The sequence below is a fragment of the Mytilus californianus genome, unplaced genomic scaffold (assembly GCF_021869535.1).
Source record: "Mytilus californianus isolate M0D057914Y unplaced genomic scaffold, xbMytCali1.0.p SCAF_1, whole genome shotgun sequence".
In the NCBI taxonomy this organism is placed as follows: domain Eukaryota; kingdom Metazoa; phylum Mollusca; class Bivalvia; order Mytilida; family Mytilidae; genus Mytilus; species Mytilus californianus.
The window spans coordinates 113,757,591-113,772,843 of NW_026262581.1; the positions used below are offsets into that span (position 1 = coordinate 113,757,591).

Sequence of the window (15,253 nt, forward strand, 5' to 3'; positions counted from 1 at the left end):
TTTAAATGTCAGGTTGCTTAATTTGGCATTTTGATAATATATAAATGCACGCAGAATACATAGCCCTGCTTACTCCCTCTACGAGTACATGTACAATTTCAAGCTTGAACTTTTATATTGCGCCGAGTGTTTTACTTATAAACTGAGAGGGTGCATATATATTCTCAGGATTTTTTATAGATAATTTTTCATGAATGACAGAATATTGAACTTTGTCTTTTCAAGTGAAATTTTGAATACAATTCAAAAGGTGTCTTTATATATTATCAAAATGTAAAAAATGAGCAAACTCATTAAAAAAAATCACACGTTTACACCATACAGTATACTTGATTAAGAATATGTATTTCATCAAGATATTGTTTGTATCTATCATTTTTACAACTAACAGAATGTTTAACCTTTTTTGATGGTTGCATTAAATGTGTCTTTTAAACACAACTATTTCTAATTGTATTGAATCGTCCTAAACATGCATGAAATATTTGACACACGGAAGTTGCGGTGGCATCACCCTTGTCTTATTTGGCTAGTAGGGTTAAGTTGAAGATTTGAATTTCTTTATAAGCTAATTATGCACCCAGTTAGGACCAAATGTAAAAGGGGAAATGAAAACAAAATAACAAACACCATTCATATCCTGTTACATATTTTCATACCTCTCCGTAAAAATAACGTTATTTGATATGCAGAAGCATCATCCCTTTTCTGTCAAATTATTTGCATATCGGTCAACTTTGACGCAATTTTTCTAAAAAACAGGGATGGTAACATGTTTGTTTCTATAAATGCACGGATTCAGAATACAATCATTGATATTCTGTTAGTTTTCAGTCTTTCTCCGTATATAAGAGATCGTAATGATTGAATAAGTGACGACGCTTGGGATATTTATGAGGTCGTTTTCATTAAGCCTACTATGACATTTATTAACACTTTCTTCAAGCTTTGTATTATCTAATTTAATAAAATAATCAATTTCCGACTCACTTTTATTATTTTTTTATAAACATTTTTGTCTCCCTTATCTACCCCTTTTCTCCCTTCTCCGGCCCTTTTTCTCCTTTCTCCGGCCCTTTTTCTCCTTTCTACCGCCCCCTCTCTCCTTTCTCCCACCCCTTCTCTCCCTGTCTTCCTTTATCCTGTCCGCCCCTTCCTAGATATGCACTGATAAATTCACATATTAAATTCTGAATTAACTATCCTAAACCACATGTGGTGTAAACATTGTAACATACCATCCTCATCACTTTTGGAAACCATTTCATTATAATCACCACCCATTACAATTGTTAGATCTTTCTGAACCTCAATTTCAGCTTGCCAGGTAGCCATGGCTGCAGGTGAATCCTGGGAGGGGAAAAAGGACCTGTTGTTGATCCAGTGTCCATGTGTAAATACGCACCATCTATAAATATGCCAGATTAAATAATACATTTGTTATCTGTCCAAGTCTAAAAAAAAAGAAAAAAAAAAAAACAAAATCAGATTACTACTCTCTAGTGCCTAGCAGATTTTGTCTTTTCACACTAGAGTCCAAAGTCTGAGCTACACAGATTGTAGTGCTAGCTGTGTCAATATTGCCAAAGTAAGAAACCTTGTCATTGTTTGTCTTCCTTAATTTTTTTTTAAATATGTTTTGTCCTTTTGGTGTTTTGTATTTTTGGGTGGCTGACTCATTAACCTATACCTCCCATTCCCTCTATCATGTTTTTTCATTGCATATAACGTTATAAAGGGACATAACTCAAGTATGGTAAAAGTGATGCTAACCAAATTCGTATTTGATCTGAATTTCGTGGTAATAAGCATTGTGTATAATTTTCATAACATTTGGTTGAGGCAAACTGAAGTTTGGGAACGGAAATGAAAAATTCAGCAATTTTTCCATTTGTAAAGGGGCATAACTCTAGAACGGTAAAAGCGACGCCACCCAAATTCAAACTTGATCTGTGTTTTGTGGTAATAAGCATTGTGTATAAGTTTCATAACATTTGGTTGAGGCAAACTAAAGTTAGAGAACAGAAACCAATTTTGGGACTACTGCGGGGGCATAAAAAAGTCTTCAGATGCAGCAGTAAAATGATCTTTACCTTTCCTCCAGTCCACACTGTGTCCTACTATCTTACAAAAATGTATATCTTCTTATCCTGAATATGCATTAAAAATAAGCCATTGAAGATGAGACATTTATAAGCAACACTCAATTAATCTTTTATGTACATGTATCCTCAAACAGCATGAACAGTATACCGGGGGTAGATGTTCATATTCAGTTTGTCATATTGAAAGGTGGTTTACATGTATATGTTATTTAAACAGGTATTACATTTTCATACAAAACTTTTAAAAATGTCTAAAAATTAAACAAAACTCTGTATTTCATGTACATAATTTATATAGAATTAATGAACATTGTACATCATTGTACATGTAATTAACAATAAATCTTGCATGCGTTATGACAAGACATAAAGAGAAATAAACTATAAATCAGTTTCATTATCATGATTATCACAAAATCAGAAATTTGGAATTCTATCATTTCAATGATTTTCAGGCATACATATATGAGGGTCTGAATTGTGTTTACAAAATAGAGAATTCTATGTAAACACAGTAAAAAATAGAGAAAAATGGACCATAAAATAAAGAAAATAGAAAAATGAGTCACTAAATTAAATGGTAACAAGAATGTGTCCATAGTACACGGATGCCCGCCCCACTCGCACTATCATTTTCTATGTTCAGTGGACCGTGAAATTGGGGTCAAAACTCTAATTTGGCATTAAAATTAGAAAGATCATTTCATAGGGAACATGTGTACTAAGTTTCAATTTGATTGGACTTCAACTTCATCAAAACCTACCTTGACCAAAAACTTTAACCTGAAGCGGGACAGATGGATGAACGGACCAATGAACGAACGGATGCACAGACCGAAAAACATAATGCCCCTCTACTATCGTAGGTGGGGCATAAAAAAATTAATGATTTAAGAAAAATTGCCATAAAAATTAAAAAAATACATAAATGAATACCCCACCATCCAGACCCTTACATCAGCTGTTTGCACAGTTATGTTCTTTTATTCATCAATGACTTACTTTTCATCCTGGTCAAGAGTCCATTTCAATGACTGTCCAGTTGGCTTTGTCCTATAATGAATTCTAATGACACCAGGAAAATGGCTCTCGGTTTTCACACCCTCCTTCCACACTGATACTGAATGTTTTCCATACTCCCACTTCAATTTACCCAGGGTTCTAACTACCAATGTTAGATTTTCATACAGACTTTTATTATGATTATTCTCAACTAAATCCTTAAACATGTACAGAGGCATATCTAATTCTTCCACATAGTCTACTTCTATATCACAACAGTCTAAAATCATTTTAAAATCATTTGGAGAATTTTCCAAAGTGTCAGCCAATGAGATGCCTGTATCAGCATAATCAGTAACATTTACAGAATTTATTGATTGCATATTAGAAGTTTTGTTGCAGGATGCAGAACTGTGCTTAGCATTCAGCAATGAAGACTGTTGTGCACAAATCATGTCTGCACAATTATATGAATGATCTGATAAGGACTTACTAACTTGATCTGGTACCATAGTAGTTTCACTAAAAACATCAATATAGTTGTGCTCGGATTCTATTCTTTGAATATTAAATTTGTTTTTCTTCTCCTGACTTGCTCTAATTTTTGAACATTTAGAGTTAGCTGTTACCTTCTGGTTGAAAGTTCTATTTTTAGTACACTCTCTACATCTAGCTTGATCACAACATCTAAATAATGTCACATGACCGATCATTTCTCTTGTCTCCATCAGGCATTTTAATTGTAGAATGTAATGAGAAATGTGGATATCTTTTACATTTGACATCAGAGGAAGATCTTTCTCATTATCCATTTCCTCTCTTATGTTAACAATGTAAATCTTATCAACTGACTCATCAGCTGAACTTGGTATGCTCATATCAATACTGGCTGATTCAGCTGCCACACTTATGCTATTTTCACTCTTATTAACTGATCCATCTTTGTTGCTTTCATTAGCTGATGCATCTTCCATACTGTAATTTCTTTTATCAACTACCAGTAACTATTTTTTCAACAACTCGTATCAACGGATTAATCTATTTGTCAGAGTGGTTCATTCACTTGTTAGAGATAGAGGTCCCATCTCACCGTGCCTTTCTCTAATTCTGTTAAATTCAATAAGGGATATAAGTGTGACTTGTATAGGTAGCTCTTAACTGAAGTACAATAATCAACCAAACCACTGTTCTCCTCTTTTATGCAACTGCACATCTGTAATTAAAATATTTTAGAAAAACACATTTCATAGAGAAAAACTAAACATTCAGAGAGATGCTTTAACTCTTTTTAGCAAAACAAAAAACCAAAAACCCTGATTTAGTTAGATGAACTATCATATCATTCATGTCATTGGATGTATATGGGAGTAATTTTTATAATTTTTGACTCTAAGACAAATGCTTCAGACAAATAATTTACTGAAGTACAAACAACCAGAAAATCAATATTACCTTATGATTTCAGAGCGGTTTATAAATAGCAATAACAATTCAGTCAAATGTGCCAGAAAAAACTCTTTTGTTTATCTATTTTATCTTCTTATCCAAATTTTAATCCTTATATTGCACAAAGGTAATAATAAAATTTTGTTCCGATAATGGCCTAGGTAATGTATTTTAAAAAAAATTGAGAAAAACTAAACATTCAGAGTGATGCTTTAACTCTTAAATAGCAAAACAGAAAAGACGAAACATTCAGAGTGATGCTTTAACTCTTTCATAGCAAAACAGAAAAGACGAAACATTCAGAGTGATGCTTTAACTTTTTCATAGCAAAACAGAAAAAACCAGACACCAGTGACCAAAGGATGTGGATACAAGCAACTATAGGTAACTGTATGGCCTTCAACAATGAGCAAGACCCATACCCTATGATAAGCTATAAAATGCCACAGCATGACATCAAAAATATGAAACAATTCAAATAAGAAAAACAACTGAAACCAAACCAAACACATTGGCATCATATCACTCCTTATTTTATAAAACTATTCTACTACTTATTAGAACATGATAAAGAGAATAACATTGCAATAGTGCAATATATGGAACATTTGGAAAATACAACTTTTGTTCCTTAACTTTTATATGGTAACATATGGAAAATGTGATGATCAAATTTGAGAGAAGAAAGTGAATTGCATTTATAACTACCTGTGGCTGCGGTTTATAGATATCCTTTAAAATATAAGATTTATCAAAATTCATGATCGTTTTATTTGATCAAAGATGGTCCTCAGTAAAGGTTGTGCCAAACCTTGTTAATATTGATAGTTATTTGAAGCAAATGTTATTAATTTTAATTGAAAGCAGTAGCATTTATTGGTAGTCTTGGCCAATAATCTTTACAATCAAATGGTTGGTCGTATTGAATAAGCATGAAATACTTGCCACTGGATGTTGAGCAAGCACTAGTCAATCATTCATTAAATGGTTGGAACAGCAAGGTGGATAAATACTTGTGTAACCGCACTGTAAATATACATAGCTCTTTTTGTTCATGCTGCAATAAAAAAAGACTAAGATAACCAAAGAATTAAGGTTCATCATAACAAATGGACAAATATGGCCGTTTTTTCACCTCAAAAACTACTCAATGTACAGACTTACCTGTGCAGTTTGGAAAGTTTTAAGGCCTGGCATCCACTAGATATATAAAAGTTAAATCTATTTTGCATATCAGAAAGATAAAATCTTTTTTTGAATATGATGGGCATTTTTTTTCCTTCCTGCAGAAGGTGTAAAAATAAACAAACACCTGAATTGCATTTGATAATGTCCACTCAGTTACTACCTTTAACTCACCTATAGATGTGTAGATATCTATTGTCCATGCCAATCAAGGACAATCAATACAATACAAATCAGTTGTTACCTGAGATGGAGCATCTCAAAGTTATATCCCAACTTAGTTTATTTTTACACTTTCAGCAGGAACGGAAAAAAATGCCCACCATAATCCAAAAAAGATTTTATATTTCTGATATGCTAAATAAATTTAACTTTTATACATCTAGTGGATGCCAGGCCTTAAAACTTTCCAAACTGCACATGTAAGCCTGTACACAGAGTAGTTTTTGAGGTGAAAATACGGCCATATTTGTCCATTTGTTATGATGAACCTTAAAGATAGACTGATAGTGATAGACAAAGACGGGATTGAGTTGTTGATGTGATTTCGAAAAAAAAGATGAGCAATAGACCCGAAACATTCACCAAAATTTTAGAAACAGAACTAAAACCAATTATGATAACACAAAAAAAATGATGGAAATATGTTACAACAGAAAAGAGCCTCCAGAAAAATTAAATTTTGACTTACACAGGAAGTCTTCAAGATGTTATAAATAAAACCGTATTCGGAATGGATTCGTTTTGAAAAACGTAATTCGCCCGTTACTTCAGAACTAAATACCACATACAGACTTGTAAATAAACTGTATATACTTGTATGATATTCAGGATGGTGGAGGGTTTTAATATTGACTACAATCTTATATACACTCTACTAGAGGTTGTCATGAAGGACGAAAAACGATTCAGCGGTAAGGTAAGGTGGATCGAATTTAAATAAACGCGGACGATGTGACATTTCGTGAATTCCCAGATACACTCACATTCGGTATTGTACTTATTGTGCAATATATGTCTCTTGTATCACTTACGAATAAAAAAAAAATATTTTGTTTTGTAAATGTTTGTTTCAGACAAATTTCTCTGTGTTGTGTTTTCCGCTCCGTTTGGCCTCTTAATTAGAACGATGAAAACGCACTATATGATAATTCTTCTATAATCAACACACACACAAAAAAAAACTATACTGACTCCAGACCTCTCTGGTTGTAATTATTTGTCAAATACCTTAAAATCATTATAATGTATGTTTTTATTAGATATATAATAAATTATTCAGTATATGATAACAAGGAAGACTGGGCTGTGCATACGTATCAAAAAATTGGGTCACTGACACTTGACATTGTACATGATTACAAGTCTTTTATAGATCATGCATGATAAATGTTTTTTGTTTTTTGTTTTTTGTTTTTTCATCACTATAATCAACAAAATCAATATTGAAGATGGCACTGAAGCCTGTAGGGAAGTCTGGAACTCTCGCAGCACCATACACCCACCAACTGAATATTTAGTCCAGCTTCTTACTTTGGTATTGAAATTCAGTAATTTCACATTCAATGGTGAACATATAAGAGGCAACAGTAGTTTACAGAAGTTCAAATTTTGTGAATTTATTTTTTAAAATACTAGTAACGGAACGAAACGCAACGACACATGTTGTGTCGACATTAGTGTCTCCTGCTGTGCATGCAACACCTGCCACACGAGTTCCCGTTACGTCAAAATGTCACAATACGAAATAGGACAATCGATAAATTATTAGATCAAATATGGAATTTTGAATCTTAAAATAATGTCTAAACACAGACACATCGTATTCGCGATGGTGACCGTCAAGGTTGAGTAGTGTCAATATCAGTCGTTCTTTCTTTAACTCTGGAATATCATTTCATCATTTCAAGACCTTTTCACTTTTCAGTATGAAGAAAAAACCCTGTATACACACCAATATTAACTCTCCTGTCAACGTTACATATAGAATATTTTTAAATTATATAACATAAAGAAGGACAATTTATAGTTTCGTATAGTGTAAGGGAAATTAAGACTATGAAATGTCTGCAGTAATTATATGGAAAATCCATATTAGTAAAACCCCTGTGATATGTTTAGACTGGGAGATAAGTCGAATGTAAACATTGACGACGAATACTTTGTTATCTTTTCGTGTTGTGTTCAGAAGAACACATATCTTTTAACAAACAAGATTTTGCTGTTAGAAATACAAACGAACAAATCAGCAAGGTAAGACATTTAGTGCTTATATATTTTGTTTCAATCAATCGATATCAGATAAAAAAAAATATTTTAAAATCAAATCTTACCGAACTTGTATCGTCAATTCCTTTTGTTTATTTAAACCTTCATATACGGGTCATATTATTAAAATGGTCCTTTCTTACCTTCATGTCTTATTAAGACATTTTGAGGAATTAAGGCCTAGTATTTAAAAAAAAGATATATAATATAAATAAATATATTCAATCGATCAAAGAACAAAATTTGTCGTATTTGCTGCTATAAGTAATTGAAATTGAATTGTGACATACTCTCGAAACATCGAAATTGGAAGACTGACGGGGAAAATTACTCAACAATTTTAAATTCTCTTGAAAGAGACTGACTCTCCGGCCTTTCTAAGGTCAAAACTGCATTTAAAGAGGAAGGACAGTAGTTACTCGGTCGTTTCCAATTCAAGTTACATAATTTAAAAGCTTTTATAAAAAATACATTTTTAATGATATCGTTTTTATACGAGATTTATTGTCCTTTTATACAGCTAAAACAAAATATTGGAATAACTTTGTAGTGCAGTGCTTATATAAGGTATCAGGTGTAAATGCACTAGAAAAAGGACTGCTATCTCATCGTACTGACGATGAAGGTCAGTTCATATACATGTATACCTATACTGAAATGTTAAATATACCTTTGGTCTATTTTCAAATGTAGGAATGTAAGTCTAGTGGATTTTTTTTTAATAAAATTTGTCAACATCAACCTATATTATAATAGACTGTAAAAGGTGTATCCATATTACAAAATGGAAAAAAGAAAAGAAAAACAAAAACAAAGATAAAATTGTCACAGTAGTTATGATAGAGTTGGGTTTCTCACTTTTGTTATGGTTCTATATAAAACATAAGAAGATGTAGTATGATTTGCCATTGAGACAACTACCCATCAGATAAAAAGACGAGAATGTAAACAATTCGTTATCAAAAAGGATGTAAACGACGATGAAGGTCAGTTCATTATATATTACATGTATACTGAAAAGTTAAACATACTTTAGTGTATTTGTAAATGGTCGCGTGGGATTTTATAATTGAATTTGTCAACATCAAACTTTTAGCATTATGAAATACCAGAGCGAAATGTGTACTCATATTATCAAATGGAAAAAAATAAAGAAAAGAAAAAAAAAACCCCACTGACACACTCAAATCAAAGATGAAATTGTAAGACAAGACAGTATGTTATAACAGTGTTAGTGTTCACAACTGACAATTGGCATACATTCTTAAATAATCAGTGTAATGTACAACCTCTTTTTGTAGTAAGATTTTCTGTGAAAAGAACCTGTATAGTCAAGTAACACGCTTTTTGATAAATAAAAGAATTTGTTTGTTCGAACTTTGGATCGGAAAAATTCTACAAATATTGTTCCGTGTAAAAAAATTATGGCATTATGTAATGAAGGTCCCATGTTGTTTTGGTGGGGTTCATATCGATCAATTTTTAGTTTTTTTGTGTAATAATTTGTGTAGTATTTGGTGGTTTATTATTTGCCTTTCTTTATTTTCATTTTTTCTTCGGTCTTGTCTTTTTTTCTTTGGCTAATGGTTTTGATTGCAGTTGTATTGTATCTTCCACTTATCCAATTTACATACAGAAATAAGAAATAAGACAAAGTTGAAAACATACGAAAAAATGACAAGTTGGCAATGGCAATGATGTATGTTAATAAATCCTCGGAGGTCTATTATTTTTCCACATAAACGTTTGTTTTGACCATCAATAAAACTGACCATTTGACAATAAAAAGTACAACGAATTTTTCAAACATTGCATTTACAGTGATTTTTATACACATTTCTTTAGACACTAGTGTATATGTTTCAGCAAACTAATAAGAATGATTAAAATTGGCATTTGATTCACCAAGCTGATTAAGCTAAAAATAAAGATAATACACAGTGTAGAGCTTGATTTACCTTCGTCAATGTCTCTACATAGTAATGCTTAAAATGTTCTTTTAATATCTTAAAAAATTATTATAAATATAGAAATGGTTAAGATTTTCTTTTATAATCTTGAACATGAATTTTCTGCTTTCAGAAATCCAAAGAACTCATGGACCATATAAAACAGTGTCTGGTCCAACAGATGTCAAATGGATGATTTTATTCTATTTGTTATTATTGTAGCGATAGGTTTACATATTTTTCTGACATTTCTTATTATTGGGTACATATGTTATAAAGATTGTACATGTACCTTTCCTAAATGTAGAAAAACTACAAGAGAAGATGAAATTGAAAGTACTTCTGAAAGTGATGACACAGACCATGAGATGCACCTATCAGAATCATCAGTACAAAGTTCTACGCAGAGAGAAGCACCCCGTGTCAATGTTTATTTTACTAACAGATGGGTGTCATCTCTAGCCAATAGGATTCAGAACTATGTTCGCAGACACAGTACTGAGGACCCAGAAAGGACACCAACCATAATAGTTACTGGAATTGTTGACCCAGAGGACGATGATGACGATGCTTTACCTTCCTACAACGAGGCTTTATCTCTCGAAATTCATTCAACAAAACCTGTTGATTTTCCACCGTCTTATGAAGAAATCTTTTTAAAACTTCAGCAAACCAAACTTTAAAATACGAAGTAATATGATGAACAAACTGCTGTTAAAATATTCTTATGTTTGTTTGTTTGCTTTCAGCAAGATTATCGTTTTATTTTTGTTTAATTTTAATGTGTAATTTGATTAAGATCTGACTGTAACAATACACATACGATCAATTTATTTCAAATCTGCTTAAAAGAAGCAGTTAAGCATATATATTAAAATAATAGCAAAAACGCTTTAATATGTTTTCTCTGAAAAATCCAAAATCAAGCAGTCTTCATAGATTTTGCCGTCTTTCCTTATTAAATGAAAACAAAATTAGAAGGCCTGAAGATATGTGTATTTAACCACGATTCAAATATATCATTAGTAATGACTGAAAGACAAATGTCTTGTGACGATCTGATGCATTTTGTTTGTATGATACATTTACGGTGCAAAAAGTGTCCTTTCCATACATTTCGTTATTTAACATTTGTTACTACAAAACCAGTATGCCTACAATTAGAATTTTTAAAAGCTACTTCGTGTGTTCAACAAATTACAATAGTAAATGGAATTTATACACAATGACATATTTTTTTTATCATAAAAATGCTCAGGTATTGATTCAATATTTTAGCACATCTGCCAGTACAGTGAAAAGTGAAACTACAGTTTTAATCTAACTATGAAGAAAATTCTGTCTTGATAATATTTCTAATAAGTGACATTTGCATCGACACTGGACGCTGCTAGCATTGATTCATTGTTTACCTCGCCATTGTCTTATTTCTGGTGCAATTTTGTTAGTTTCCTATGTAGACTTATTTCTGTATAAATATTCATCATGAAACGTATTTTTTTTTTTATTTACATTCATTTATTTTCCTTCCAATGATAATGGGTTTATTTTTGTATTTGTTACCATTAATGGCATAACACATTATTGATGAAGAAAGCATGTCTTTTGGTTTTTATTGTCGTTGAATTGCAGTCTCATTGACGTATACCCCATATCTTTTTTTATTCATATAAAAAATACTCGAGAATAAAAAATGTAGAACACTGTTTACAACCAAAAGGACAATATACAATCGAGATGACCCAGGAAGGACAACGATTGACATCACAGACCACAAAGACAAATCTGTATCAATTAAAGAATAAATAACATTGAGAACCAAACATATTGCAATACATTCTACAATAATGACGAATCGAAATTGAAATTCGACAACTTTGTTCTAAAATTATACATATAATTATTTAAAGCATGTTTGATTTGTAAATTTGATGTTTTCTTTTCCCGCAAACATTTCTTGTACCTTTTCTGCAAGTAGAAGTACACCCAACAACAGTCACACCCATCCTGTTGCATTAGTCATGTTAAAAACTAAAAATAAGGCATAATACAGTAGTGGACAGATATATGTATTTTATCTTACCCTTAGACAATATCGAATTTATAATCATCAATACATGTTTATTCTCTAATCCTTATTCATGAATGTGAAAGTTTGAAACTAAATCAGTATGTAAGGATACAGGATAGACAGGACCATTATAAAAAGATATGGCACCGACAAAAGACAACTTGAAAGAGATCCGGAAGGGTAGTTGCTCTATAGTGGCACACTTCGGTTTGCACATGACAAGTAAAAATCGGGTTAATAGATATAAGAAGATGTGGTATGAGTGCCAATGAGACAACTCTCCATCCAAGTCACAATTTGTAAAAGTAAACCATTATAGGTCAAAGTACGGTCTTCAACACGGAGCCTTGGCTCACACCGAACAGCAAGCTATAAAGGGCCCCAACAATGACTAGTGTAAAACCCTTCAAACAGGAAAACCAACGGTCTAATCTATATAAAAACGAGAAACGAGAAACACATATGAACCACATCAACAAACGACAACTACTGAACATCAGGTTCCTGACGTAGGACAGGTGCAAACAAATGCAGCGGGTTTAAACGTTTTAATAGGCACCAACCTTCACCCTAACCTGAAACAATAGTGTAACATCACAACATAGAAAGACACAATATAAAATATCAATTGAAATGGCTTGACTCAATCAAAAGACATATTAAGTCTATTACCTTGTTTGTTGTGAAACACGCCTAAACACTACTTTTTACGGTTTTGGAGCGTAACGAAGTTGTGTTCATTTCTAAGTTTATGGTAGAAATGTATGTTTATTTGATTATGACTAAGCTGTAAAAAAAAACCCGTAAATTGTTCCGCCTTCGATTGCTGTATTCAATATATAAGTGCTACAATGTATGTTGATTGTAAAAAAAGGCCATTATAATGAAATTACAAATTTTTGTTTTAATTTACTTTTTTCTTCAGATGCTTTTTTTTTACCTTGAATATAAGCATCTGTCCAAGTTTCATAACAATCCATGAAGGTTTACAAATTTATCATGTTAAAAGCACTAATTCCAGACAGTCTGTAAATGTTAATTGCAAAAATCCAGCTATAAGTAAAATACTGTAAAACGAAACTAGAGGCTCTAAAGAGCATGTGTCGCTAACCTGCATCTTAAACTATGGTAACTTTTTAGTAAAAATCAACATTAAATGGGAACAACTCCATGAAGAGTTAACTGACAATTTCAGTCATGTTGACATATTTGTAAATCTTATCCTGCTGACAATTTTTCCTTTCTAAAGTTTCAATCAATCAATTATAGTTTTCAAGATTATAGGCAAAAAATGCATAAAAAACGTAAAAAATTATCATTAAAGGGTAATAACTCCAATGACAAGTCGACTAAAGACTTTGGCCATTTGTCTTATTTGTAGATCTTGTCTTGCTGATCAATTGTGCTATTTAGAGTTTCTATATATCTATCACAGTTTTCAAGATATTATGCAAACAACGCAAAAAAATAGTAAAAATCGTCATTGAAAGGCAGTAACTCCAATAAGGGGATCGTCTGACAATTTTGGTCTTGTTGGCTGTTTTGTAGATTATGTCTTGCTGATCATTTGTGTTATTTAAAGTTTCTTTCTATATCTATCACAGTTTTCCAGAAATTAGGCAAAAACGCAAAATTTGGTAAAATCGTCATTAAAGGGCAATAACTGAAACAAAGAGTCGTCTGACGATTTTTGGACTTGTTGACTGATTTGTAGATTTTGTCTTTCTGATCATTTTTGCTATTTAATGCTTCTGTCTATCTTTTATAATTTTCGAGGTAATAGGGGAAAACAACTAAAAATGGTAAAATTTGTCATTTAAGGGCAATAACTCCTATAAGAAATCGTCTGACAGTTTTGATCTATATGGACAATAGTTAGAGCTCATTATTTTGAACATTTTTGTCCAATGTCAGAATTTCTCTATTAATAGCAGTTTTCAAAATAATAGGCAAAACTTGCATTTTACCCCATGTTCTATTTTTAGCCATGCCCGCCTTCTTGGTTGGCAAGCGGGGTCATTGGACACATTTTTTAAAACTAATACCCAAACGATGGTTGTGTCCAAGTTTGGTTAAATTTGGCCCAGTGGTTTCAGAGGAGTAGATTTTTGTAAAAGTTAACGGACGACGACGCCGACGACGACGAACGATGGACGCCAAGTGATGAGAAAAGCTCATTTGGCTTTTGGCCAGGTAAGCTAAAAAAGGAGTACATGAAAAAAATCAGATATTACCTCTTTATCGTACAAAAGCTTCTGACAAAGTTTTCACAAAAGGTTGACAAATTGGTTGATGTATAATTACATTACATGTATGTTTCATTATAATACGTTATTTTGATTGGCTAACAGCAATCTCGCGTCATTGTGAAATTAACCTTCATTTCAAAATGAAATGTAACATTCATGATGACACGAGCTTCCACAATAAATAAAAGGTAAATAAAAGAAAAACTTGATAGAAATCGTGTTTTCATGATCCTAGCAAAAAAATGTAATTATAAGTATTGAATGCTTCTTTTAGTAATTTTATAGGGTTGTAAAAGCGTTGACCGTGCGCACATTTTTAGAATGAAGCGCTTCCGCGCTTCATACAAAATGTACTTCGGTCAACGCTTTTACACCCCAATAAATTTACAAAAAGAAGCATTCAATTCTAAAATGACGGCCTTAAACACCAGACTGTATCTTTAATGTTAACTGCAATAAAAGCTAAGTCGTTTATCAGTAAAATACGGAAAACAATGAAATTAAATATTTTCACATTTTTGATCTGGATATTTCCTTTTGGTCATAAAAAAGCCTCTGTCCTAATTTCATAAAATGTCATGAAGGTTTGACAACATTATTGATGTCTAAAAAACTTAACCACATACTGAACCTAAATGTTGACGCCGCCGACGACGACAACGGAATGGAGGATCACTATGTCTCGCTTCCGCGACATATATATCGCAGGCTCGACAAACCCGAATTCGGTGACAATATGATTATGAGTACATCATTAAAGTGATTCTCCGGATGATTATTCAAGCTGATTTATCAGTGAAATAAATTATTTTTTTGTGGATTTTCAGTAAGTGTTTAACATGCTCAGCATTCTATATGTGCCTGTCCTAGTAAGGCAGGAGCCTGGTGTTAGTGGTTGTCGTTAGTTCATGTCTGTCATATTTGTTTTTCGTAAATAGTTTTGTTATGAAAGAGAGCAGCGAAAGATACCAGAGGGAC

At 32.2% G+C, this 15,253-nt stretch overlaps 1 protein-coding gene across 2 annotated transcripts in view; it reads right to left on the minus strand.

Moving 5' to 3' along the window:
• The window catches only part of LOC127730906 (aminopeptidase O-like), a 36,286-nt gene extending 31,971 nt beyond the window's left edge, over positions 1 to 4,315 (minus strand). For both annotated transcript variants that reach the window (XM_052239533.1, XM_052239524.1), the window contains exons 1-2: positions 3,108 to 4,315; positions 1,239 to 1,408 (exon numbers count right to left, since the gene is read on the minus strand). In XM_052239533.1, coding sequence (XP_052095493.1) covers positions 1,239 to 1,408; positions 3,108 to 4,081 — 1,144 coding nt within the window. In that variant the 5' untranslated portion in view covers positions 4,082 to 4,315. The remainder of the gene's footprint in view (positions 1 to 1,238; positions 1,409 to 3,107) is intronic.
• Between the last annotated feature and the right edge of the window lie 10,938 nt (positions 4,316 to 15,253).